This window comes from Protopterus annectens, chromosome 8.part0 (genome assembly GCF_019279795.1).
Source record: "Protopterus annectens isolate FY-2018-M chromosome 8.part0, PAN1.0, whole genome shotgun sequence".
Classification (NCBI taxonomy): Eukaryota; Metazoa; Chordata; order Ceratodontiformes; family Protopteridae; genus Protopterus; species Protopterus annectens.
Window position 1 is genome coordinate 1,000,928,325 of NC_056741.1, and position 12,140 is coordinate 1,000,940,464.

The 12,140-nt window shown below is 37.9% G+C and overlaps 1 protein-coding gene across 1 annotated transcript in view; it reads right to left on the reverse strand.

Moving 5' to 3' along the window:
- The window catches only part of LOC122808383 (IgGFc-binding protein-like), a 122,330-nt gene that overhangs the window by 90,578 nt on the left and 19,612 nt on the right, over positions 1-12,140 (reverse strand). The window contains exon 2 of the mRNA XM_044079349.1: positions 4,869-5,467. Within this exon, the coding sequence (XP_043935284.1) occupies positions 4,869-5,467 (599 nt within the window). The remainder of the gene's footprint in view (positions 1-4,868; positions 5,468-12,140) is intronic.

The window sequence follows — 12,140 nt, forward strand, 5'->3', positions numbered from 1 at the left end:
TATTCCAATGAACCATTACTTGGCTATTTCACCCCATTTACCATAAACACTAAAATACATACTGGTTTACTTCTACGATGATTTGGACTTCATTTGAAAGTTTTATTTTGCATTTTACAGCACAAACACTAAGACATCTGCTAAACAAAGCAATGCAATATCACAATGAAAACAGACCTAGCATTAAAACTTCTCTGCCCTTGAAACTCACATTCATTGAAACAGCATTGAAACCCACATTCAAAGAAAATACATTTTGCCAGTGACAGATAAAGATTAACTTTGGTCTGTTTTCAAATCATAGGCCCTTTGCACATGAAACATACACATGGTCTTTGATACACCTTTCTGATTTTGTTAAATTATATTCCTTGTACAATATAGTACAGTTGTAGAGGGTGTTTTAAATTTGTTTTCAACATTTTTCCAGTAAACAATGAAACAAGATGCATGCACCAATAATGCCAAAACTGCCCAATTCAGAACATTTTTCCAGTAAACAATGAAAAAAAATGCATGCACTAATAACGACAAAACTGCCCAATTCAGAACATTTCTATTATAAAAGTCTACTCAGACTTCTACAGTTCACCAGTATCAGTAAATATGCACAATCTCTGAAGAAGTAAAAGTCATCTAAATAATTCAACATTAAAGAAATCTGTAACTAATGAAGAGGTTGCTGCTAGCAAACAACTTTATATTTCATTGTTTCATCTAAAAATAAAGTGTCTGTTGCCCTTGAGGAATAAATTGCCTATGTTTCATTACAAAACGATAAGCTAGTAATATTGCAATAGGGAATGGATAGCAAACTGATAACAGGTTCAGAGTTACTAGGCATCTTCACCAAAAAGGACTGCAGCATCCACCCCCTTTACAATACAGTACAGTATCAACAATGTATCTATCTACTGTGGGAGTAGAACCCAGAGCCTTCTGCATCAAGAGCAAGTATACTACCTGTTGTGCTATTAACAACACAAACAGACTTGGCATAAGCATCACTAAACTTTTGTTCCCCTGTAGCTCTCAGCCTCTAGTAAAATCTGCTTGACAGTCAGCTGTATCTCTGAACTTTGCAGCACAAGAAATCTGGAAAAAGCCAAAATTTAGGGGGGGGGGGCAAAAGACCAAAAAACAGGGACACATTTTAAACATTGCTTGTACAATGTTGGAAAGTTGCTAGAATCAAATGATGTGTTACCGCCATACATTTCACTGCCAAGTATTGAACCCAGAACCCTGTGCAAAACAGTGAGAGCAACATACCACCATGCCAAACCAATCATCTGTTTTATGAAAGAGGAAGACTGAAACTTAAATGGCTACATTCAGTGAATTCAGTTCTCACCATAGCTGTCAACATCTTAGCACAAAACACCTGAACAAAGCCAGTAATGGGGGAATACAGCCCCCAAACATATTAAGTGAATTTAGTTCTCACAATAGCTCTCAACCTTGGCACAAAAAACCTGGATGAAGCCAATAATGGGGGAATACAGTCCCAAAAATAGGGACACATTTCAAATATCCATCTTATAAATTTAGAAACTTACTATAATAATAGGTTTTGTGTTACCATGTACTTTCTGAAGAATATGAAGTCTGAAATTCCAGTGCTTGTCATTTTTATTTATTTAACATTTGTTAACCAGGAAAGTCTGATTTGAAACAAAAGCCATTTTTTGGCAGTGGAAGAAACACTCCAGACACATGTTTTTGTAAGATGAGAGGACACCAGAGCAAACCCACACAAACACAGGGAGGACATGCAGACTCCACATAGAAGGCACCCCAACCAAGAATCAAACAAGACAACCTGTAGCTGTTAGGCAAAATGCTACCACTGCACCACTGTACAACTGGCTGTGTTGAGAAACAAAAATACAGAAACCACAGATTTTATGAGGAACAGAACAAATATGAGGCAAAAATCTGCATTTTTTTTTACAAATGGTGGTGGGTAGGGAATTCAGGCACTTGCCATCTGGGCCCAAGGTGCAGGGTTCAAGCCTTACCACCATGTAGCAACTGGGGCATTTCACACACACACACCTGCAAAGTCCATCAAAAGCACACACACTTGCAAATGCAAAGTCTATCAAAAGCACACACACCTGCAAATGCAAAGTCCATCAAAAGCACACACACATCCCATACCTGCAAAGTCTGTCAAAAGCACACACACAACCCCTTACCTGCAAAGTCTGTCAAAAGCAGCAAGCTCCATCATTGCCACTGAGCTGTTCAATCCATTCCTGCAAAAGCAGCAAGCTCCATCGTCCATTCCTACTGAGGCTTGTCCTATCCCATGAGACCACCCTGCCTGTGGATGTTGCAGTCCAATCCCCTTCCAGTCTATGCAGCATTGACTGCTGGGAAAATTTAGACATGCATGTTGTCTTTGTAATCCAGACTGCTGGTGGAGACAGTCTGGAGGAAATGCCACGAGTGCGCATACGTGATGTTCCAGTACTTGCGGTTGCTTTCATTATTTTATTTTATATTTTGTTTAATTTTTCTTGTTTTATAGCTGGGAGGGCTGCAGTCCTGCAGTCCAATAGCACGAGCCACCCCTGCTTGTGAGGTACATTCCAAAAGGGGCATTGTACTCTATAATGGGTCTAATGAGTGTCGAGTAGAGGGGAACAATTACCTCTTTTTTCTTAGATGAGAACCCTTTGGTGATGAGATGTGCCTTGTACAAGGATTTCCTGGCTACTGTGGTGATGTGATTATTAAAGGATTGACTACTGTCCACCTGGGTCCCCAGATCTCTTATCACACATTTGGCGTTAAGTAGACATCTGCCTATGTGGTAGTTCATGGGTACAGAGTTTTTACCAAAGGGGATGACACTGCCTTTTTGGCACTGAACTTAAGGACATGGCTCTGACACCAGGCATCTGTCTCAGTGAGGAACTTCTGTAGGATGTCCACATCATTTGGGGACTCAACTATGGCTCCTAATTTGAAGTCATCTGAGAACTTCATTAGCCAAAGGCCTTCTGTGTTAGCCTGTACTTCAGAGAAGTAGATACCAAACAGGAGAGGTCTCATGACTGAACCCTGTGTTACTCCATTTGTCATCGGTTTGAAGTCAGATTTGGAGTCTGCAACTTTTACAGTGCGGGTTCTGTCAGTGAGCCAATTGGCAATCTATCTTGTGACGTAGGGATTTATACCTAGTTTAACGAGTTTAGCTATAATTCCAGAATGGGGGATGGTGTCAAAAGCCTTGGCGAGGTCAAGATAGGCTGTGTGAACCACCTTACCCTTGTCTACAGCTTTGGTGACTGCCTCAAAGAAGTTGATCAGGTTCAGGAGGCATGATCTGCCTTTCACAAACCCGAACTGGGTGGGGTCAAGAGTTTGGAGGTTACCAATGTCTTTGTTTATGAGTTACATGATGATACATTCCATGGCTTTACAGACCAGGCTCATCAGGCTAATAGGGTGATAGTTCCCAGGATCAGTGGTGGCTTCCCCTTTGTGGAGTGGGATAACTGTTGCTGTGCGCCATTCAGTGAGCACAAAGCCTGATGTGAGACTATGACTGAACATGGTGCTTAGGTGGGGAGCCAGTTCGTTCTGAAGTTCGTGTAAAATGCAGCCTGGGATGTTGTCCAGTCTCATGGATGCTGTGTTTTTGGTTTTAGAGAGTGCAGCTTTTACCTGCATAGTTGTGATTACAGGGACTCTGCATTCTTCCTGTATAGATATGGGCCCTTTAGGGGGTGAATGGGGGTAAAGTTAGCACTAACGTATCTGCCAGGATGTTGGCAATATCAATTCGTTCTGTAATTTTCATGCAGTTCTGCTGTAACTCAGAGCAGATCTGGGTGTTGCCATTGAGATTCTTGACATAGCTATAGAATGCTTTGTGGTTGTCCCTAGAATCAGTGGCGATTTTGTTTTCGTAGCTAGCTTTGGAGGATCTTATAAGGGATCTCAGCTTCTTACTGAGGCTGACCAGGGAACTCGTCCGCTCATGGGATTTTACTCTCTTTTGCAACAGTTTCTTTTTTCTGTTGTAGAGTTTGTTTATGGCAGGGGACCACCAGATTGGCTTCCTTTTTTTGGAGGATAGCGTCTTGGTTCTGTTTGGGATAGCACGATCCTTGCACTCGTGTAAGTGCTTATAGAGTACATCTGTGTAGGATTCAGCAGTCATAACTGTATTGTCCATCTGCATGGGTGTCATGAAATTCACCACTTCTGTCTTGAGAAGCATGAAGTTGGCTTTGGAGAAATTTTTTACCATGATTTCCTTAATGGGGGGTGGGCGCGGGATGTGGATATCTAGGGTGATTAGCTTATGGCTCATTTGTAAATGCCACCTGAAAATGCCATGACTAGCAAAACAGGATGATCATTTAGGGAAAACATAAGTAGTGAGACTACATGCTTGCACATAAACCTGTTCTGGTATGTGAGGCATAACAATTGTGTGCTATTAAACTAACATAAGGGGAGAAGAGAGACATGTCTTCTCTGAGCCCGTTTCATATACAGCTCTTCATAAATAATGTGTGCTTTAACTACAGTTTTTGTGAAAATGTACATTTAAGTTGGAACCTTTAAAACTTACTGTCCATGACAAGAAACAGTCACTGAAGTATTTTGCAATGCTTAAAGATAACAGGACTTGGTTACTTTCCTAGCTTTTATTAAGATTTTTCTTCTTTTTTTTCATTTAACAGTTACTTTGACTATCACATTTTTTAAAACTGCTGCCTTTGCTGGTTAAAGATTATTTCAAACTTCCACTACTAGTTAAAGTCAATAATACATTGACCAAAAGTGATGGTTTGAAAGGCAACCCAATAGCAATGTCAATACTTTAGTTCTTATTTGAAAATTACCTTCACTCTGCCATACTCTCCAACAGACATCTTTATTTGATGATTATAGATGCTGAGTTGTACTTGCCGAGTCCATGACACACTTGTACTTCCTCTATTGTCATTTGTTACACTGATGGAGAAGTTCGTAAGGCTGTCTGATATTCCACAGTATTTGCTAAGGGTGTATGTACATGTTCCTTGGAAATCAAAATAATGTTGATCAAAAGTACTATAATGGGGATCACCTGATACCCAGCATGTTCCATACTGCAGTGGGTAGCAGCCACGGACACCATTCATTATCTTGCATTCTTCATACATAGAACATTGATAGCTTTGGCATTGCATTCCAGTATTGGCATTTATGCATCTACATTTAGTAGAGCAGTCTTCATTTAGAATTACTTCTTCTCCGATACTGAAATAACGGTCTTGATAAAGACAGCCACACTGATTCAAAGGAATGCATCTTCCTCCACTTAGAATATAGCCATTATTACAAACACAGCTCTCCCTGCAGGGCTGATTGCAGTACAGAGGGGCCGTTGAATCTGCACAACTTGCAGGGCAGGCAGTAGCACATGACTCATAATGGCTGTTTTCTGGGCATGTAATCTCTGTAATAAAAAAATACAAAACTATTGTACCACTTAATGCTCTCTTTTAGTTCAGTAAGTTATTATGTGAACCACCATATCAAAAACAGAATAATAACTAATATAATTAATTATCTGATGTCATTAATAAGTTCTGGATTTGTAAAAATAACTACTGAGTTTCTTATGAAAATAACAGCTGATAGTATAGTAACTTTGAATTACGTATTAATAAAGCAACACCATTCTGTTACTTCATAAGTAATCAGCAAGACATTCATTTTGTTTACCTGACAGGATGAAAAAAAAAAATGAAACAGTAAATAGTTACATAGAAATTTCATAGAGAGTATGAAATATTAATAGAATCTATAGTTTTATCAGACTTTTTCCAACCATTTAATAAATTTTTATTAGCATCACATTTCAAAAAGAAGTTTGTTCATGCACTTTGAATGCTCTGATTGCTAAAATGAAAGGAAAAAAGAAAGATTTTCCAAATTAAATTTCAAATTCTACCTACAGGGCTCTTTACAATGAAATAAAAGCAAGAAACTGTATATTAAGAAGGTTTATGAGTAAATCAGGGGCATTTTATATACACCTGAGTTACTGGATCACCACACCACTCATACCACGCAAAAGCCCTCATGTTACTGCAGTGTTAGTAAACTGTAAAAATAGACTTCTTGGGGATATAGTGTAAACTTTACTTGCAGCATCTGTTTTTGGGAATTAGGCACAGTCTGAGCCTCTCCCTAAATGTCTGTCCAGCCTCTATGACAACTAAATATTTTTCAGAGAATTTGGCAGCCAAAAGTAAAAGTGATCATGCCCAGTTTTGTCTGTTTAGAATTAGTATGCATGTGTAGATCATAGGATATCAGACCATATGACAATGAACCCCCCTTAGTCTACTTCAGCCTGTATCTGAAAAGAATGTCAGTCTTGCATATAAAAAAAGTACTCACCCCATGCCAACACATGCATACAAACATCCCCAGGAACAATAAATATATAGCTGCATACTTTATTCATTTAGTGACTTGTTTATTTATTTACTATTGCTTTGTAATCAATTGTTTATATCAAATGTCATCTTACTGTGTTCAGACAACCACAACATAAACTTAATACTGAATAGTTATTTTTAAACACATAAAAATTTCACATTTGCTTGGGCTTCTCCTGAAACAAGTCATTGTGTAACTCAGGAAGTGGGGTTTACCTCAGCTCAAACAATCACCTATTTTTTATATCATATCACATGACCACAGTCATGGAATCCAGCCTGCACCTTGTCAACCCATTCATTCCTCCTATGAAGGCTAAAGCCAGACCCGTTTGATCCCTAACCAAGAACAAAGCCCTATGGGCCGTCAATTCCCTGTTTAGAGACCACATTATAACTCTTGCATTCTCTGAGGTGATGAGTCATGATATGGAAAAGGCTGTCCTGTGTTCACATGGATCCTCTCTCCCATGCTGCTATGTATCTGATAATAATCTAATTAGCATTATTAATGTTAATTTTAAGCACAAGATTGCCTAGCCTGGTGTTAACTCCATGTTACATGCTTATGAATTGGATATTAATCAGGACAGGGTCCTTCACTGACCTCAAAACAAGACTGAACTTCCCTTAAAAGTCTCAAATCCACTAAAAACCTTGAAATCTCCTAAAGCCTTTTCAAAAATTCTCACTTTTTTCTTTCACAAAATATTTTTTTAACCTAAGAATTTTTTTCCTCACTAAAGATCTTTGGATCTTTTATAACTGAAGGCCTTGTTTAGTTTTGCAACAACCAGTATTTTTTATTTATTTTATTTTATTTTACATTTGTTAACCAGGATAGTCCAACTGGATACATGTCCATTTTCAGTGGAGGCCTGATGAAAAAAGCTCCAAAGAAACACATATGCAAGACATCAAACAATATATTTTACATGTTTCTAGTATATTCAACCAGACAAAATAGATGAGCACACATTATTAATTCCTTACAAAGACATATATAATGATCAATACATGTACTAACAATAAAGCATGTTAAATATCCTATCTAGAGTCACATCATGCATCTGAATATGGTATTGATAAGACTAAACAGTCATATCAGGAGATTGTGTGTTTGAGGCAAGAGTTATAGCAGGAGTGGAGTAGGACTGAAGTTAGTCGGGTGTGGAGCAGGGACATAACCATTTGTTGCTGAAATGGCTTTTGATAGATTTCTTATATTTGGATAGAGAAGATTCCAGGGTAATGGAAGGAGGCAGGGAGTTCCAAATTTTGGATATGTAAGATGAGTGGAGGGAGTCACCAGCATGGTTATGTGATCTAGTAACTTTCAATAGTAACTTATCTGTGGAGTGGAGTTGCCTAGGCCAGGAATACTGCTGAATTAGGTTGCTTAAAGCTGGTGTTTTGTTTGGGTGGGAGAGGAGCTTATAAGTAATGATAAGCTGATTGTAGATTAATAAATATGGCAGTTCAAGCCAGTCCAATTATTTTAGGTTATGGCAGTGATGGGTTCTAAAAGATGAGTTATTAGCAAATTTGGCTATTTGATTATAGCAGATTGCCAGTTTGCTGGTTTCTGTTTTGGATAGATTTGTTAGGACTGGGGATGCATAAAGTAATGTTGAGAGCAAGTGAGTGCAAGCAGTTGTGGTTCTAGCAGTATGGGTCAAGTAGGATTTGTGTTTGTAGAGACTACCTAGCTTTCTGTGAGTGTTTTTAATAGCTAGATTAATGTGGATATCAAATTTTAACTTGTTATCAATGGTGACGCCTAGTAGTTTTGTGTGAGATTCAGGTGTGATAAGTGTACCATTTTTAGAGTGAATATTGAAAGTGGCGGTAAGGATGGTATTTTGTGAGGGGTGAAATAGCAGGATCTTTGTCTTTTTGGGGTTAAGAATGAGGCCATTGTCAGTAAGCCAGTTTTCAAGTGAGTGGAAACTATCCTGGGTTTTATTGTGTAGTTCTTGCAGGGTAGAGGCACTGCATATTATAGTGGATTCGTCTGCGTATTGGATAAGACTAGTGCTATTTGCCGCTGAGTGGAGATTGTTTGTGAAAATTAAGAATAGCAAGGGATCCAGTATTGATCCCTGAGGTACCCCAAGAGTGACTGGTAAAAGTGGAGACAAGTTATTGTTCCGCTGTACTGCTTGTTGCCTGTCCTTAAGATAGTTGTTGAACCAGGAGATTGATTGGTTGTCTAATCCTAGGTTTTTGAGGTGGCAGATGAGTTTGTTATGGCTAACCATATCAAAGACTTTTGATTGGTCTAAGAAAAGGGCAGAAGTAAGTTTACCATTGCTCCTGTTATGGTTTATGGTGTCTGTGAATGCTAACAGAGCAGTGGTGGTACTATGACCTGGACCTGGATTATAGTCAGTGATGGGGCAAATTAATATATCATGAAGAAATAATAACTTTCCTATTTTTTTTTTTAGAAATGACTTTGAGTGACATATGGATAACTCTGCTAGCCTTTTTGATAACAGTAGTCAAACATTGTTCAAGGTTGAGTTTGTCATGCAACAATATCCTACAATCTTTGATGTACAAATTTCAGAGTATGCATCTGTTTTGCACTCATATTTGATTTTACTGTTCCAAATTCCACTGTGTATTTCTTAATATTGGAAGATATGTTGCTATCATCAGATAAGAATGTAAGTTATCCTATCCTTCTTGTAGCACTTTTTCATCCTTAGGCAATCAACTACATCACCCATCTTGCCATCATTAGGGGCAGGACAGCAGTTTGTGCTACACTTCTGGTCCTATAAATAGGATCAGACTGAACATCTTCCACTCAAATCTGTATTCTTTAGTTTGCATATGTTTGCCACATTAAGTAATGAATTATTACACATCTTGATGTGTGAAATAGACCTTAGTCAGGTCTGGATATGCTGTTTAAACTTTAAGGTCCTTGTGTAATGCAGCTATACACTATTCAATGAGTATTTGTCAATGTCACATGTTGGCTTGAACTATAGATAAAGTGCAGTGATAATAAATATAAATAAATACGTGTGGTCAGTAAAATGAGAAAGTATTAAACAACTGTGTCTATCAGTGCATTGGAAATGTTATATGTTATATATGTTTACAAGTGGTAGGCAGTAAATTCCTATACTGATATTTCTCACAGACCTGCAGATGTGTGATGTGCTGCTTAGTAAAACAAGGCATTAAACAGCGTTGTATTAAATGTGAAACCTTATCTGCTAACTCTGTTAACATGGCATTGTTGGAAATGTTGTATTCTAGATGAAAAGTACTCAAAGTTTTTTAGAGCACAATTTATGAAATGTGGTTTTGCAACTTGTTTTGCTTTGGAAAAATGCTTGCTGTTTTAACTTGTTTTCACTTAATGAGCTGATCTAACTTGCTTGAAGCACTGGTGTACAGCTTATGTATTACCAGAATGACACAGGATGAAGTTGCAGTTTTAGTTAAAATAATATAACAAAGGCTTTTCTTCATGATAAGTATATGCCATCTAAGAGCAAATTGATACTGAAATGATATTGAAATATAACAATTATACATATTTACAAGAAGACATGGTTGATGATATCAGTGAACATTAATAGCCAACATTATTTTTTACCTTATTTTTCTATGAGTACAATATCATTTTGGATGTTTGTAAGTGGAGTGTACAGGCAGAACATTAAATGAGTGGACTGTATTTTTTTAATGTTGATATTGTACTCTACAATCAAATTATGTATGACTAACATTACTTTTCAGATAACTTGTACTCCTGTTATTCCATATGGCTTAAGCTTGCCAGTTCAATGAGCATAGAGGGGATAACCCCCTGACCACAATCCAGGGGTCTATATTACATAATTGAAGACTAGAAACGTTGACTTACCTTTAGTCGACATGGAAATCTCGAACCTCCAGTTCACTGAACAGTCAAATAACTGATTTCTTTCCAGGGGAAAGAAATCGGTAGGCCAACAATGAACACCACAAAAAAATAAACACTTTTAAGTCAGGGGCTTTTCCCCCCCACCCCCCGAACATGGGGGGCTTTGCCCCACCTCCAACTAAATATTCTAACTCTGAAATCACACTACAGTTGGGGAAAGGGCAGATGTAATGAAACAGTCAACCGATTTCTTTCCCTTGGAAAGAAATCAATGATTTGGCTGTTCAATAAACTGCAGCTTTGAGATTTCCGTTTTAACTAAAGGTGAGTCGACGTTTTTAGTCTTTGATTATATAATATAGACCCCATTCCAGTCAATCGAAGTCTGGTTAGCAGATCAGGCATCTGTTAGAGGTATTGTAAGATTGGACAGGATACACACAGCTTTGCCAGTTCATCTGTCCTTGGGGGAAGGGTATGAGAGCACATGACCTGATTGCATGATGTTATGGGTGAATCCACACTGGAGACCAGAGATCCTAGAGGACCACCATCTGCAATGGGGCAGGGATGTTTTACGAGTTATGTCTCTTATCTCTTGTGGAAATGTGCAACACATCATTGCTGATGGCCCTGCGTGCAGAACCCTGAGCATGTTACTGGGTGTGTGAAGTGGGGGTAGAGCAGCAAACAGCAAAGCCTTAAAACCCCCCAATGGCTGCCTTAGTGATGACAGTGGTGACCTATCAAGGGTGGCTCTCACCCTAGTGATAGAAAATGGATGGGCCAATTGACTAAGAAAGGGACCAATTGACTAAGAAAGGGACCGATGGGCAACAGGAAGCATGGGGCAAAAACTGCCAAGAAAAAGCCATATGACCTAAGCTTTTTGTTCTTTTTACCATTTTACTACATTGTAATCATTCTGCAAGTTGTTATTTTAACCAGTAAAATGTTAAAAGTATATATATTTTTCATTTCTCCTAATTTCTAAGATAACCTGTTACAGACAACACTGACTTGTGTAATATAGTAATCAGCTAATGTACACTTAGGATAGAATATATTTAATTGTAAAGTATTATATCAGAAATCAAAAATGAAGGTGTTCCATAGGTGTCAGTACCATCATCCCTCCTCTTCTCCCTTTATATAAATAATCTCCCTGCAGACTACTCACAACATCCAGTTCTACTTTAAGCAGACAACATGATAATATACCAGACAGGAGCTAACGTTCATACACACATAAATAAAAAGAACAACTTGAAACTGACTATGATCTAGAAACCTGATAAAAGAAACTGGCACCATTCAAACTGGATTCTCTTTGATCCCCAAAAAGATGGTAACAGAAACAAGAACGTGAAAATAAACAGCTAACAAAAAACATGGTCCACCACATGAACTATTAGAGGAATACTGATTAATGGAACAGAAAGCATTTAGCATTTTAATTTTTCTTACATGGATTTCATCAGAATCAAGAAAGAAATGAGCTGGCATAAATAGAGGTACAAGCCACTCACATACTTATTATATTAATACTGTTTTTAAAAACATTTTTGATACATTGTGATATGTCTGACATGAATTTTCAAGTGCATATTTTTATGTAGTATTTTGACTGATTGTTAGTATTTGTTGGTTGACATGTGTCAGGAGTTACCTCTTTGTTATGTTTCCTGGGCTGAATCTGAAGCAAGTCCTGATAGATGAGTCAACTTATATACAACTCTGTCTGGTTTTATACTATTGTCTTACCCTAGCTCTGTACAGCTTGTACATAAAAT